Consider the following 15587-nt stretch of genomic DNA (forward strand, 5'->3'; position numbering starts at 1 on the left):
GGCCAGGGGGCGGGAGGGGCGGCGGGGAGAGCCCGGCCGGCGGCGGCCTGCCCCGGCACCCACCGCCGCGACGGAGCCTCTCGCCTGGCATCCCGCGGACCGGCACCCCCTAGGCGAAGCGCGTGTCGTCTGGGATCCCACAGGCAAGCCCCGGGGATCCCCCGGGCAAAGCCTTGTAGTCCGGGATCCGAGAGCTGCACCCTGGGGTCCCCAGGACAACGCCTTGTAGGCTGGGATCCTGCGCCAGGGGCTCCCCATGTGCGTGTGCCCAAGGGCACGTCCCAATTTAAAAGGAAAAGCAGCGGGTGCCAATCTGGATATTAAAGTTTCAAATGGAGATCAATCCGATCATCTCATCCATTACTTAAAATTGCTTTAGATCCGCAGCTTCCCTTTACTTCGTCTTCGTGTGAAGTTTTATCCACGGCGCCCACTTGCGAACCGCTGCTGTAGACCCACAAGCGCGTTGTCCCGCGTGAGGTACCTGCGAGGTGTCCAAATTAACGCGCCGCCTCAGACCAGTCCGGGCTAAGCCTCCTGTGTCCCCCCGCCATCCCTTTATGCAAGTCAAATCCTGGACCAGCCTGCTCATCTCTTTTAAGTCCCCCCGAGTGCCTGTGAAGCACTGATATAATGCTTCCCCGCTGTGATAACTGGGGCTAATTTGAGGGAACTGCCATTCAAGCTGCCTGTATAAAGGACTGTCCTGCTCCTGTTCTGATGTTAATTAAACCTGCCTGTCTTTCTAGCTCAGGTGTTCAGTTTAACACAAGCCAAGTGCCCCTAAAACAGAAGCAGACCCAGAGCCAAGCAGTTCAGTATATGTTAAGTGCCACTGTGGCTCTGCAAAGTTGCTCCTTTTCAGGGGAGGATGATCTAGCTTGCTAACTTTAATACATCCTAACTGTAATATGTCCAGTGAACGTGTGACTACACCCCACATCTCAGTTCTTGCAGGCTCCAGAACGTGTGCCTAGAGCAGCCCTCAACCTTGTTGGACTTAACTCAGCCCTCAGAAAACACAAGGTCTTAACTGGTTTTTTTGAGGACAGGAAAGTAGAGTGATTTTTCTGATGCAAAGAACTCCGAAAGGTCTAAATGGTCACAACAGGTCTGAAAGATTTTGATACTGTGGATTTCTATTTGAGTTCATCTTGTGAATCATGTTTGCAGAGCCAACATTGCATGGCCCCCTGCGGGACCCTTGGAAGGACCTCAAGGGGCCCTGGTTGAGAATCACCAAGACAAATACTGCGATTAGGCTCCATAAACTCCCACCCACCTACCTCGCTTTCTGCCAGCTCCCACCTAGCAAATGTTCTGCACTGGTTGGGGTATAAAACTTATACAAGAGCATGAGCTCTTGAAGCAGGGAACATTGGGTTAAAGAGAACAAGGGACTAATTGAACTAAAGGGTGTAGTAGAGATCAGTTATAGCAATAAATGCTCTTCTTTCACTGTGGCAAAATAGTTTCAGTCCTGTAAGGAAGGACTTTCAGTAAAGTTTTGTCAAGCTGATTTAAATAAGGAAAGTCAAGATTGAACTAATTAAAGAATTATGAATGTAAATATTTTCATTTTGGAATTAGGGATTTTCAGACTGAGTCAAACTGCCTGAATTTAATTAGGTGCACAGTTCCACTGTACATTTCTCTTGGAAACTTGCCAATAAATTCTTTAAGTTAAGTTGGTATTTTTCACATAGGTCCAGAATGTTTTTGTCACCTGTCCATTTGGAGTCACATAAGAGAAGCTGATTCTAGTTAGGAAAGGGAATTTATCAATGTGAGCACTGACAAACACCACTTTTATTTTTGCTTATAAATTATCAGTTTGTTACCCTATCTTCACCCTTTCCCAGAAGAATCCTGTCGTTGGCAAATTCCAGCTATCAGAACAGAAAGGTGGTAAAAGAAATGCATCTATTTAACATGCCACATTGTCTGCATCTTTACCACAGACCATCCTTTGACAGTTAGCTATGCAACGCTGTATTTAATTAATAAATAAATTTTCTTTAAAAAATGTAAGGAACAACATTTTCACTCTTCATCTACAGGCTTGAATGCATTATGTATACATGTACAAGAATTTATATCATCTTCAGATTAAGATTTTTAAAAATTCAAGGATTTTTCTGAGCAGAAAGAATGTTTTTAATGTGGGGTATATATTCTGTATTTCACAGTATGCAAGTCAAAGTTTGAAGCCAAAATATTTACCCTTAAATTTCCACCTTGACTTATACACCGTCCCTTGCAAGCAGTGCTGCCTGGACCCTGCGCCAGTGCCCTGCCGCATGGGGAGGCAGCATGCTGGTGGGTTCCAGGGAAGTTAGATCAGGACCCTGGGAGCTCAGGTGGCACACGGCCCGCTGATAGTCTGTCCTGCTGGCCCCAGGGCTCGCCGTTACCACGGAGGGTAGGACTGGGCCCTCCCCCCCGCCGCCCCCCCACAGCTCGGGGGCTGCCTGGCCCGGCAGCAGCTCACCTCCTGGCTGTGGTGGGGTGGGGAGGTTCCACCAAAATCAAGATCATGCCCCTTGCTGCTTCTGCCTTCAGCAGACTTCTATAACCAGCAGGACATTTGGTATTGCCCAGTAAAGCGTTACTATGTAACTATGCAGCAACTACTGTGTGTTAAAATAGGCTAATGAGCTGTTGTCTACTATTTGTGAATATAGGTAGTAGTTTTACTACCTACTTAGCTAATGTACAGTTACAGCTGATGGAACAGCAGGAGGTGGGAGAACTGTTCCCTCCCCCAGGGCAGCTGCCTGATGCCGAACCCGCTCTCTGAGATCAGAGCCAGCCCCAGCAGCTGCCTGCTGCCGAGGCAGGGGACAATGTCCCAGCCCTGGTTCCATTTTCAGAGCTGGGGCCTGGCAGCTGTCTGATGCTGGGGCAGGGGGCAATAACCCAGCCCCTGCTCCAGTCTCAGAGCAGGGGTGGGGGCATCAGGCAGCTACCTAGGGTAGGGGAGCAGGGTGGGAGGCAGCTGCCCTGGGGCTGGAACAGCTCTCCCTGCTCCCCCCGCAGTGTGGAGATGTGCTCCCAGGGAAAGCTTACTGCACAGGGCAGTAAATTAACTGTGCAGTAAGCTTTCTGCACATTAATTGCATGTGTGGATGCACCCATAGTGAACCTTCCATCACTGCAAAAATAAAACAAGTATTTTGAAAATAAAAAAAAAATACAGGACAATTGGGTTGAGCTTACACTCCTGAAAGAATATACACTCAGCCTTCTACATTCTGGAAACCTCTTTTTCAGGTACTTACTGCCATCAAACAACATCTTCCTGCAAATGGGAACCCCAGATGGCTATACTGATGATTAGAGTAAATTGAAGTTAATTTTTGCCCTTAGCAATTTGTGTGAGCTACTCATCCCAGTTGTACCATTATGGAGCTGCTCTCAGCCGGATCCTGAAGAACTGGGAGGGGTGGTTCCTGAACCCAGAGCTGCCACCAGCTCTGAGGAGGTTCCAGATGTGGGACTGTCAGGTTGGTTCACTTGATTGTCAGGTGCAGGCACTGATAGACCTGGGGTAGGTTCAAGACCCTGAGAGCTCATTGTCATACCCAGCCCTGGATAGTTTCAGGGACAGTTTGGGACCTCAAGATATCCCTGGCCCAGTCTGACAATCAGGTAGGATGCTTCTAGAATGACCCAGTGTCATACATGGTTTTTAGAAGTTTCAGGATCCTGGCCCTCTTGGGGCCCCCCTGCCACCATCCCAGGAACCCCATGCCCCCAGACATCTGAAGATGGCATGTTCAGCCCAGCTCCCCACAGCCTGGCATTTTAAAAGAGACTTGGAAAGGCTGCTGGGCTTGGGATTAGTCAGGTTCCCAGGGCACGAAGCCCATCTCAGCTTACTCAGGAACCTTGCAACTTGTTGCCCCAGCTGGCCATTTTCAGCATCAAGACCAGAGTTGTCCCGGTTGCTGAACCTTATTCCCACAGTGATGCTGACAATTAGCTGAGGTTGGGGAGGGAGCAGTCACCTTAGGTTTCACTGAGTTCTCTGACTTCCCATCACCCAAAGGGTAACATGCCACACATTCAATTTAAAGTTTGGTGGAAAATAGATGCAAAATGTTCTACATTTTTCAAGCGATATATTTATGGCTGGTTGGCCATTTTTATCATGTGATAATTACTTTTTACATGTAACAGGCCTACATTTATTGTGCAGTTAACCAGCTTATTGAACAATATAATGTCAGGAAATTCTCCCCACAGCATGATTTAGAAAAGCTCCTTAGGCCCCCATTACACTGAACATTTATACCACAATCCCAGGCTTCCCTGAACTGGCAGATAGAATGGGTGCGATTGGGATCTGATCCCAGATCCAAACTATCATGCCTCCAGCCATGCATGGGTGGCATGACAGATGATGTGATTTTTGGGATTGAGGATAAGATCCCATGGTGCCTTTAAATGAACATGTGCCAGGGGCCTAAATCACACTTAACCTATTCCTCATTTTAGTTTTGCTGATGTCAAAATATCAGTAAAAAGTGCTTGCCTGTGAATACCATTCTTTGGGGTATTAGTGGGATTTTGACTTTGGCACAATAGTAAGTATGAATAAAAACGTGTAAGTATGAATAAAAGCCAGGAACTGAAGTGGGATATGACAGTCAGATTGGCATATGACTTGGTCTAAAAGTGAAAGACAGGAAGATACAAACCACCACCCCTTCCCCCCCCCCCCCAAAAAAAAGAATGATAATATTCTTTATTCCATTTCAGGTTTATAATGTTCATTATACTATGAGTATTAATGGAAAAGTACAAGAAGGATCAATGGAAATAGATACTGGAAACAACCTAGAGACCTTTAAAACTGGAAGTGGAAGTGAAGAGGCTGTAGAAGTGCATGATTTCCAGATTGTAAGTACAATCATTCAGGTCTTTCAAATTAGACATTGTCTACCATTGGACTCCATGCGTATGCTGGCAGAATTAGTGCAGCTCTGCACCCGAGCCAATATTCCCAGCTTCTCTGTAAAGCTAATTAGCTGAGGTGAAACACTGTACTTTGTGACTATATTGCTTCCAGTATCCGAGCTGCTTCACACATTTCTATACAGCATTGCGTTGTTCCCTGAAAACATCTCCTAAGGTGCCCCATTGAAGTCAGTGGAAAAATTCGCATTGACTTTAGAGGAAGCAAGGTTAAGCTTTAAGCCAAAGAAATGCAACATCTAAAACAAAACCAGGTAGAGAAAGCTGGTGAGGGAAGTTATGTGGGTTCTGCTGGCCTTGCCCTTCCCCACTTGTTAAGTCCAGGAACAGAAGAGGAAGTGGCTTCCTGCCTTCTGTGCATGCATAGGGATAGTTATGTATGTTTGGGAAAACCTTGAATCCCCAAACAGTCTGCAGTTGTTGGCAGTATAGTCTGGGATCATAGCATCAGTCTTACTGACAGCTGAACTATAAAGTTGGTGGTGAGCCTCTAGTCATGTGCCTTCACTATTCCACATCTGTACAGAAATGCCATCTCAGTGGAGATCCAATGAATTCTTCTAGCCCTGGCCCCTCATGACAGCTATTAGCTGCTGCGTAAGTGCAGCCAAATATTCAACAGAGACCTAGGAACAATTACAATTGGTTGGGTGTCTACAGATGAGTATGTGGGGCAGAAATTGGCTGCCAAGGCTAACTGACTGAGGTAAATGAGCTCTGCTTTCACTTACTGAGTGCTGGGGTCAGGGTCCAGGAAAGCAAAAGGGCCAACTTAAGTTTTGAGTCCCAAAGAGTTGAAATGTAAGCTGAACAGACTATTGAGGAAATACACCTTATGTTAGTGGCAGAGGAAACCCATTAGTAACCCTTAGAAAAGTTGGCATCCAAGTGTATTTGCTTGTTCATTTGCTAGTCTAGGGCTGTAAGCAAAGCAGAGCTATGACACTGGGATGAGTAGCTCACACAAATTGCTCAGGGCAAGAATATCTGTGTTTTAAGAAATGCATTGACCATAACTAATGGCATTTTTGCAAAACGGTTTCCCTCCTTGGTGAGGTATCTCAAAAACATGAATGGCCCATTCCAAAGTAGCCTTATTGACACTGCACATCTCTTTCTGCCCAATAGTTAAGCAGAGCAGTTTTCATGGATCACATAATCGTTGTAGAGATCCTTTCCTTTGCTCCCTCTGTATGAAACAAAATAGAGCAAGATGGCAGGTGGGGAGGGGGCAAAAAAAATGCTAAGATTATAAGGACAGGGGGGTTTTTTGATCCACCTAATGTGTGGGGAAAACCAGACTCATGGGGAATTGAGGAAGAGGAGAAGATTCGAGAAAGACTAACCTTTGCATAAAACATATAGTCTGCACCTTTTTTCCAAGCAGTCTCGAATTCCAAGATGTTAGAAATGTAGGAATTGCGTGTCATTTGTTTAGAATTATAAAAACACATATTACAACAAACACTGGAATTCTGCCTTTGTTCTCTATGCGCTGGGTCTGCTTCAATAGAAATTGCACAAAATGCAGCAAGTTGCTTACACTTGGCTTGGACATAGTTTCTCTGTGGTCTTGTTGTAAGCAGTTGGATGACACATTAATGGAGGTAACCATGAAATATCTGTTTTGTAGGGCATAACCGGAATCCGTTTTGCCGGAGGAGAAAAATGCTACATTAAAGCACAAGCTAAAGCTCGTGTTCCTGAAGTGGATACCATGACTAAAGAGAGCCTCTCATTTGAGCTGGTAGGGAGAAATCTTTTAAGATACTTAATAAACCCATAAGACTTTTAAAGGACATTTAAATACAATGATCTGGTTGGTCAGCAAGTGCCCTGGAAGGGAAGAGAAAATGCCTCTGAGAAAAACTGATAAGGAAAAATTAGTTGCTGTAACCAATCCAGACAGTGGTTTGGATGAGCTTTTAGGAGAGTTGTGTCTAGACTGGACCAGAGGGAGGGATCCTGTTGATCAAGACCTTGAGAAATGGTGTAAAAAGGAATCTTCTTGGTGCATTGGGAAAAAACTTGAAGTCCAAAGCAAAAGAAAAATTGAACTGACCTCAGACCTGCTAGTTTAAAAATGGGTTTCCCAAACCAGACTTGATTCTAGGGCATTGATTTAAGGTAGCATTTTGTTCTAAGGGACTACAAATTTTGGGCTGAAATGCTGTGACCATAGTTCTCAAACAGGGATGTCTGCACCTCATGTTTGCAAAAAGCCTTTTTTTGTAGGTGTTTCGAAATTAAGCTTCCCAGGGACCAGACCCTGAGCACTTTGCCCACATTGTTCCACTGACTTCCCTGGCTCTGTGTCATTCCACACTCTTCACTGTGGCAGAGGGCCCCAGTAAGGGAAGGCAACAGGACTGCAGTAACACAAAGTACCTACAACCTCTGCCTTGTCAGGGGTTGGACAAGAATCAGACAAAGTAGCCAGAACTGGCTGGAGAATTTAAAGTAAAAGCAGAAAATAATTGACTGATAGCAACATCAGCCCGCACGGAGCTTCCAACAGAGAATAAGCCACCCTGCCACAGCAGAAAGCCATACTTTTCTTCTCTTTGGGAGCATGAAATCTGCATTTCCAGTCCCAGCAAAAATAAACCTTGTCCAGTTATAGTAACTATAGGACTTTGTGCGAGTGCACCATAAATCAAATCAGTCCCAAGTTGGGGGCTGGAAAGTCTGAGGCTTTCCTCACACAGATCACCTTTGAAGGAAAAGAATTAAGTTCCTCAGATTCTGGGCTCAGTTTTTACAGATGTGAGGAATCCCCACAAGGCCATGGTTGTCTTGTGCCTCAGCACTCCCTATAAAGTGACCCAACTGCCTTGCATTGGGCACCGCTCCAAAACCTTAAAAGCTGCACTGCCAGTGAGGCCGAACCTACCTGGCAGCCCCCAGAACCTCTCCTTGGAGACTGCCTGGCACAGAAACACTTTGCACAAAATGGAATACAGACCAGCTCAGGATTACTTCTGTGCCTGTTTCCCATCGGGTCCTATTACTGTATGCTGATTCCCCAGCCCCAGAGCTACAAGCATAACTACAGTAGAAGCAGCTGTGGTTTGAATGTGGAATGCATAGAGCCCTGATTTCCTCCTACTAGTGCATTAACTTTAAGATGGGAGAAAGAAATAATTAAAAAAAAAATTTTGTGCGATTGACAAAATCTCATTTGCTAGTTCAGCAGCATCTGCTGAGATTTTTAACACAGCATAATAAACCTATTCTCTGCTTTGTGACACTGCAATATATGTCCTCTCTGCCCAACCTAAGAAGCTGCAGCTTTTATTCCACTGGTAGGAATAAAAAGCTGGGAAATAAAAAGCTGGGTAGGTAGAAAAAGAACTGCTGAGGTTCTCAGGATGATTTGCCTCAGGGAGGTTGTAAATGTCAAAACCATCTCCCACTTCCTCTCCTTGTGCTTTGACACCAAGATGGGAGAAAATTATGGTGTTAAAAAAAATAAACAAAAAAACCCCAGAAGTTGTGCAGTGAAGGTAGTCTGAATGACAATTTACTGTACTCTGTGCTGCTATAATTAATATGCATTTACTTAATGAGAGGGAGCAAGCAGCTCTCTAAAACTAACGGGGAGAGCACCAAAGGTCAGAACTAAATCCTTCTGAAGGAATGCCAGACTTCCATTGAATTCACTGGGGGCTGGATCAACCCCCTTTCATTATTTTAAGGAGCTGTGGTCTCTCTTGCCTAATTGGGATAGTTTAACATTATTAAGTAAAGGCAATGTCTTTCTATTGAAAATAGAAGTAAGTTGCCATCATGCAATGTTATACCTCTACTGGCAAAACAGATGTTCCTCCACGGTTGCAGAAGTGTTTGCTATCCTGATTTTTGCATGCAATTTTTTTTTTACCATGCTACTTACTATATATTGCCCTGAAAGGCATGCATCAGAGACTAGATGATTTGCCAACTTGATGCTACATTGAAACATTGAGAATTCTTCATTGCCTGACTTACCTGATTATAAATGTCACCTCAATTGTTGCATTAGTCAATTTTGGCATCTACAGTTAAATATATATACACATATATATAAATCTTTTGTTCCAATACATATCTAATTATAACCTATATTGAGCATAAACTGGTTCATTAAATAAATGTGTAGATATCAGAAGTCCGTTTACTCACAGGGTTGAGGAAAATTTCTTTGGAGATCAACAACTGGATTATTTTTCTTATCTAGATCCAGTTAAGTTTGGAGGTTTTTTGTTTTTATGGTGGGGATGTTGGGAAAAACTCAAATGGGAAAATATAAATAACATGCTGCTCTTGCTATAAAAACTGAATAGCGAATTTAGATTCCATGAGACCTACTATAAAAGTAAGTAAATATATTAAGGGAACAACTTGGCAAAATTAATTGATTCTAGTGGATTATCTACCAAATCTTAGTGACATAGAGAGGCAATTCAGAAGTTTAACTTTGAAATCATACCAGTTTTCAGGATGCACAGGAGGCTTTTTAAAGAAGTTTCAGTGCTGTTAATAAATAGCTACATTTTGTTTGTAAAATAAAACTTTGAACAAAAAAGTTTAAAGAATCAGTCATATTATTCTGAAGCTACAAACTGAAAACCTGCAGGGCATACTTCAAAATGAAAGCTCTTAACTTATACTTCAAATTCTTGGTCAACTGAACTGGGTCTACTAAACAAGACCTTTTATCAGACCCATCATATTAACTTTAAACTGGAAGTATCTGTATCCAAACCAGAACCTGCCCTAACTTTCAGGAGAGTGGCTATGTCTATTACAGCAACATCCTAAAATGAACAGAAGCCAACAACCCATAAACATTTTGAGCTGTTCTTAGTTTAAATCAGCTCAGTTCCACTCATGTTAGTGGACCTATACCAGTTTACATCAGCTAAGAAGCTGATCCTCTGGCCCAAATATAAGCCCTGTTAAAGACAGTGGGCACAAAACCCTAGCCCCGTTAATGTGGAGGCTAGTTTTGCCGTTTGCCTCAGTGGTTCACTCCAGGAGTTTTTTCCATTGATGTCCATTTGATTAAGGCCCCATTTTGTGCAAGTAATTTGCAAGGCAGAACGATCTTCAGAAGCATATTTGGCATCAGTCTCGGCTGAAGCTGTGTTTGGTGCCTGGCTGTTGACATAAAGATGCACAGGTAACATATACAGGACACCGGATGAGAGGCTTTATACTCTTTACTTGCAGGAAGATGAAATCATGCCAGTTAAATTTGATGAAAATTCCCTTATCTGGGTAGCTGTGGACCAGCCTGTAAAGGACAAAAGTTTCCTGAGCTCCAAGATCCTAGAGCTGTGTGGAGATCTTCCAATTTTCTGGCTTCGACCAACATACACTAAAGGTATTATTAGAGGAAAAAAAAAAAAAAAATTAAAAAGAGAGTGCCCCAACTCCTTTTTTCCTCCCTTCCAATAAATCTAAACCGCCAGGGCCTATAGCTATGAGATCTGTATCGTCATGGATCTAGTGTCCCTTTTCCCCAGCCTGCCTCCCAAGTTCTTTGCAGCCTAGTGCTGAGACTCATGATGGGAAACACCAAACTCCCCAAGTGAAACTCTCTGGCCTATTCTTCCCTTCCCTCCAGAACAGCTATACCAAAGAATGTATATGAAGTTAAGTTCACCTTCAGGCCATCTGATTTCTTAGAATATGGAGGCGGGCAGGGAGAAGAGGCCATATAAAATTGTCAAAGGAGGCATAACCAACACCACTGTGAGGCCACAGCAAGCAGATTAGGAGGAGTTGGGCAGAGAATGTGACACTGGTGCCCAGGAGGTAGATAGGGAGTGGTGTTCAGGCACTGGGCAGGGAGATGAGGGAGGAAAAAAAGTACTGTACCTATTTGGTCCAATGGAGAAAAAAGGACTATGAAGGATGACTGGAAGGGTTTCCTGCAGAGGGCTGGTGGCAGAGGACAAGCGGAACTGCCTCTTCCTTGATGCTCTCAGAGTTTAGTATTAAATATTTAGTAGAAAGATAAAAGAGTGAGTGATACTACAGCATCTGGAGGGTGCAACTTGCTGGTATATTTTTTACATGACCAACAAAACAAAACTTGCTAAATTAAAAATTTCCAACATTTCCTGTGCCTGGCACATGAGCACTAATCATCAAAAAAGTACTATGAGAGATAACTAAGCCACTTTTCCAGGTCTCACACATCCTCCTTCAAGCCACTTCTTTTTCTATCATAAATCCATGCTTTGGAAATTACAAAAAGTTGCAGTTGCTCTGCTTGAGAGCTGACTATGTAAGCTGGACTTCAGGAAGAATGTGGTTTAGCATTGGTATAGGCTACCTACAGAGACTGTGAAATCTGCATTCTTGGACATTTTTAAGAACATATTGAACGAACACTGGTCTGGGATGATTCTGCCTTGAGCAGGCGGCTGGGCTTATGACATCCCAAGATGCCTTCCAGCTCTGTTTTCTTTCAACATTCATTTCTGTGAATGTCACTGGTCAGCAGCTCAGTGGGTCCAATGCCCTTCCCAAGTCTGCCCTTTTTTATTTGGGAAAAAAGGGGGGGAAAAAAATCTTGAAACATATGGAATTGCACAGTCTGTACATAGCTCCCATCTGGAGCCTACCTATCTTTGCAGTTACAATCCCGTTTTGTTGGATTGTCCATTCACAATGTTTTCCTTGAACTAGTGCAAGAACACATTTAAATCAGTGACTTCTTCTGCAGATAACCAAAGGGAGAAGAGAGAAATTGAGAGAAAAATACGCCAAGCAAATTTTGACATAAACCAAATTGAAGCCACTACAAAAGAAACAAGCACCAGGCCACCCACCAGGCAGCCACTTCAAGAGCCTGACCGCCAGTCTAATGACACTGAGCCCAGTAGCCACGAATCTGATCAAATACTTAATCCAGATAACCCGTATTATGTAAGTATACATCTGCACTAGAATCCCCTTTGAAGTCATTTGACTTCTGCAGGTATTTAACATGTACTGGGTTTACATTTCTTTGTGCATATACTTCTCAAAATAGTTTCATACAGCTGTGCAGACATGTAAAATGGCGGATTCCTCCCTCTTCTCAGTCTCCATGGTGTGGTGAGTAATTATAGCAGAACTGGATCATTCCTATCCAGGTGGCTCACAGCAGGTTGCCAAATTAAAGGCTCTTTGTTGTGGTTTTTACTTCAAAGGCCACCACATCTCTACTGAACTGGAACTCAGCAGCTGGTCAGAAAAGCAGCACCCTTTGAAATAAAACCAGCTGCAAACAGCTGTAGCACCTCAGGGGTCCCACATAGCTGCTTGATGAGGCTCTGTATGGTCCTGATTACTTTGAAAACCTCATTCACAGTGGGAGGGAGAAGGTAAAGAACCCAGCCTTGCAATGTATCTACGTTCTGCTGGATGGTGAATCTGTGTTTTTATTCTTTTCCTTTTATCAACAAGGGGTCAGTTATCTTTGTTGTACTTGAAATTCACAAGCCATATCAGTTCCAACCCTTGTTCCATTTGCTGTTTAGCTCTGCTCTGCCTGCTTCTCTCCCAGAAACCTGCAGGTGTACCTAAAAGCGTGTCTAAATTTATCCCAACCATGCAGTGGGTCCAATAAAAGATGTCACCCACAAGACCCCTTTCCTCTACCCATAACACTGACTATGAAGATAAGGACCAAGCCACGTCCATCTGGCCTCTGGGCTACTGCATTCCGGCTGGGTTTATGAGGAAATGAAGCAGCAAAAGAAGTCAGAGAGATGAGAGGGCCATGCTGTGGTCCTTGTTCTCCCTCCGTCTCTGACATGATGTGATTTACAGAATGAAAATGTTAAGACACCCCATTGCTCTAAGCCTGCCCCACTGCAGCAGAACTATTAATAATCTCAGGAGCAGCTTCTACCCTCCTGTACCTACATCAGACAATTCATATCTATCATTTGGTGCAGCAGGAATAAAGTCACTTTAATAGGGCAGTGTCACAAAATCAACATCTCCTGCTTTGGAAAATAAGTTTCAACTTTGTCTTGACATTTAAGTAGCAGCAGGAAATCATTGCACTATGACAGTGTTCTACTCAGATGACACCTCTTAATTAGACTTAAAACAAATCACCTAGAACTAAATTGATTCCATTTCTTATGAATTCAGTTAATTACCAGACCCAAAGTCAGCACCAGAATTAAATCCCCGGTAGGGCCAGCCAGAAGGGATTATAACCCAGTTAGAAGGTGCAAGGGGTCTTTGAGGCAAACCAAGGAGCTTTCTGAAGAGCAACAGCAGTACAATTGGTGTAGGCTTCCCTGGGGACTCCTTACTGACAATCAACTCATTTTATACAGAAGGTACTTACTGGAAGATGCTCTCAATTTTCTGTAAGCACTGGGAAAGGAGGTCTTTGATTTATGAGACATGTTTAGCCCTGGCCTTAAGCAGACCCTTTCTGCTCTTTCCTTCTTCCTTTTAAGGAGCAATTTGGTATAACACAGAGCAGTAGATCAGGTCTCAGACCTGGGTTCTGCTTGCAGCTCTGCCACCGACCTGTGTAAGACCTGGGACAAGATTAGTTTGTCTTTCAGTACCTTGGCTTGTCAATCTCTAAATGGAGGACATGCTGCTCCTCTCTTTAGTAAGGGGCTTTGAGAGCAGTGGGTAAAAATGCAAGCATGAGTTAGACATAATTCTTCTTGTTCTTTATCACCAAAGAGGCACCAGAGGGAAATAATGGACTGAATAAAAAGAGCTAAGCCTTCTCCTACTTTCTCCCAGGAGGAGGAATAGAAAGGCTCTGATAGCCATGGAGTCTGTCAATATTCTCTGCCTCTCCCAATGCTGTAAATTCTTGCTTCCTGGCAAGACAGTGCAGTACAGCCAGTTCTCCAGAATTCACCACACAATGGAGAACAGGAGTGGTTGAAAAACAAGGTAAATGGATTCCGAGTATCAAAAAATCCTACAAAGCACAGGTTGTGAAATGGTCTTCTCAGGGAAGGTGATGCAATTGCAGCCACTTAAGACTTAGTTAAAGACAAGACTCAACAAAGCATTTGAAAGTGTTATGGTGGGGGGTGGGAAATAGTCCTGTACCCTGAGCTGGACGGGGTTGGATAACCTCATATCTCTCTGCCATCACTAATGTCTCTACCTTGGAGTTTACTGCTTTTAAACTTTTCATGACCTTAATGCTCTCAAAAAATTGGGAAAGCAAAATAATGATATGAAAGCAGAGGGCTGACTTCACATTGTGACCTATTTATTTACTTGGGCAATTCTAGTGTAGAAGTGAGCAAAGTAATGGCAAATCAAGCCAAGATTGATGGGTAACTCAAATGTGGGACATTTCTGTTTCTGTGTAACATACTTAAGAGACCATGTTTTTATTTTGTGTTTCAGCAATTTGAAGGTGAAGGAATGGCTTTTGACCCAATGCTGGACCATCAAGGCATATGCTGTAGTGAATGTAGACGAAGTTACACACAGTGCCAGAGAATCTGTGAACCTCTCATGGGCTTTTACCCTTGGCCTTATAACTACCAAGGATGCCGTACTGCCTGCCGAATAATTATGCCTTGCAGATGGTGGGTGGCCCGTATCATGGGTCTTGTGTGAGATGGAGCAGTCAGAGCCTTGACCAAAAAAGCAGCAGCTTGAAAAACTGATAAAAGACTACAGCCAAAGAAAGAAACATTACCAATTCTCATTTTTAAAAACACTAAGTTTATACTAATGTACCAAAATGAGGTCTGTTACTCCATCTGTAAATAAAACCTTAAATTAATATTTGATGAGCTTTACAAATGCCAAGTGTAACTTGTATTCTTCAAGTGAACTATGTGCTAAAAGCTATTGAATGTGGAATGCAAGATGTCCCAAAACAGATTATACTAACTTTGCTTATAAATAAGTTTAGAAGCTTGCTTATAAATTCAAATCTGGTATTTCATAATAAATCTGTCCCTTGTGAACTATATGTGAAAATTCATGTCCAATTAGGTGACTAGCTAACCTTGTACATTTGGGACTACCTTTCAACCATGTCGCTTACTTAAATAAATCACTAGTTAAGTGGCTCCCTGTTGTTACTCATACAGAGTTGCCAGATCGTTATGAGCAGTTATAAACCAATTACAGCATACCTTTCCCACTAAGCTGCTCCGGGTAGAGAAGAATTAATGATAGCAGCAAAAAGAAAAGGCAAGAAAAAGAGGAGCCATCGAAAGGAATGTACACAGCCAGAGAACCACATGGCTTTGTACAACAGCACATCAAAGTAGCCCCAGAATCAAGTCTTGTATCCATGGCACCACTATAGCATCAACTCTGTAACACCATTAGACAGAAAGGCACTTACATCCGGTTGTACACTGCAAAGAGCCTCAAGGCACTTCAGAATCTATGATAGCTGCTTTACTTACATGTCCTTAACCTAGAAGCCTTCAAGGCCAGATTGTGATCCTTGAGGACCCCTCATGGGTGTCATGTGAAGCTCCATTGGCTTCAGCAGAACTACACAAGTGAGTAACTGCTCTCCAGCCCAAGTAGAGAGCTTGCAATGTGGCTGCTGATTTCATAGATGTTAGGGCTGGAAGGGACCTCGGAAGATCATCGAGTCCAGCCAA

General features: G+C 43.4%; 1 protein-coding gene across 1 annotated transcript; it reads left to right on the forward strand.

Moving 5' to 3' along the window:
* The first annotated feature begins 4734 nt into the window (after positions 1-4734).
* Positions 4735-15038, forward strand: CNMD (chondromodulin). The gene is made up of 5 exons (XM_019529826.1): positions 4735-4905; positions 6614-6727; positions 10195-10348; positions 11699-11901; positions 14362-15038. Exons 1-5 carry the CDS (start codon positions 4738-4740, stop codon positions 14575-14577), a joined length of 855 nt encoding a protein of 284 aa, XP_019385371.1. The 5' UTR covers positions 4735-4737; the 3' UTR covers positions 14578-15038.
* The last annotated feature ends 549 nt before the right edge of the window (positions 15039-15587 follow it).

Source organism: Crocodylus porosus, unplaced genomic scaffold, assembly GCF_001723895.1.
Source record: "Crocodylus porosus isolate Cpor-Errol unplaced genomic scaffold, CroPor_comp1, whole genome shotgun sequence".
In the NCBI taxonomy this organism is placed as follows: domain Eukaryota; kingdom Metazoa; phylum Chordata; order Crocodylia; family Crocodylidae; genus Crocodylus; species Crocodylus porosus.

Coding starts and splice junctions, on each gene's coding strand:
- CNMD (XM_019529826.1), top strand. CDS start 4,738: ATGATAATATTCTTTATTCCATTTCAGGTTTATAATGTTCATTATACT. Junction 6,728..10,194: donor AGAGCCTCTCATTTGAGCTG/GTAGGGAGAAAT, acceptor CTTTACTTGCAG/GAAGATGAAATCATGCCAGT. Junction 10,349..11,698: donor TCGACCAACATACACTAAAG/GTATTATTAGAG, acceptor CTTCTTCTGCAG/ATAACCAAAGGGAGAAGAGA.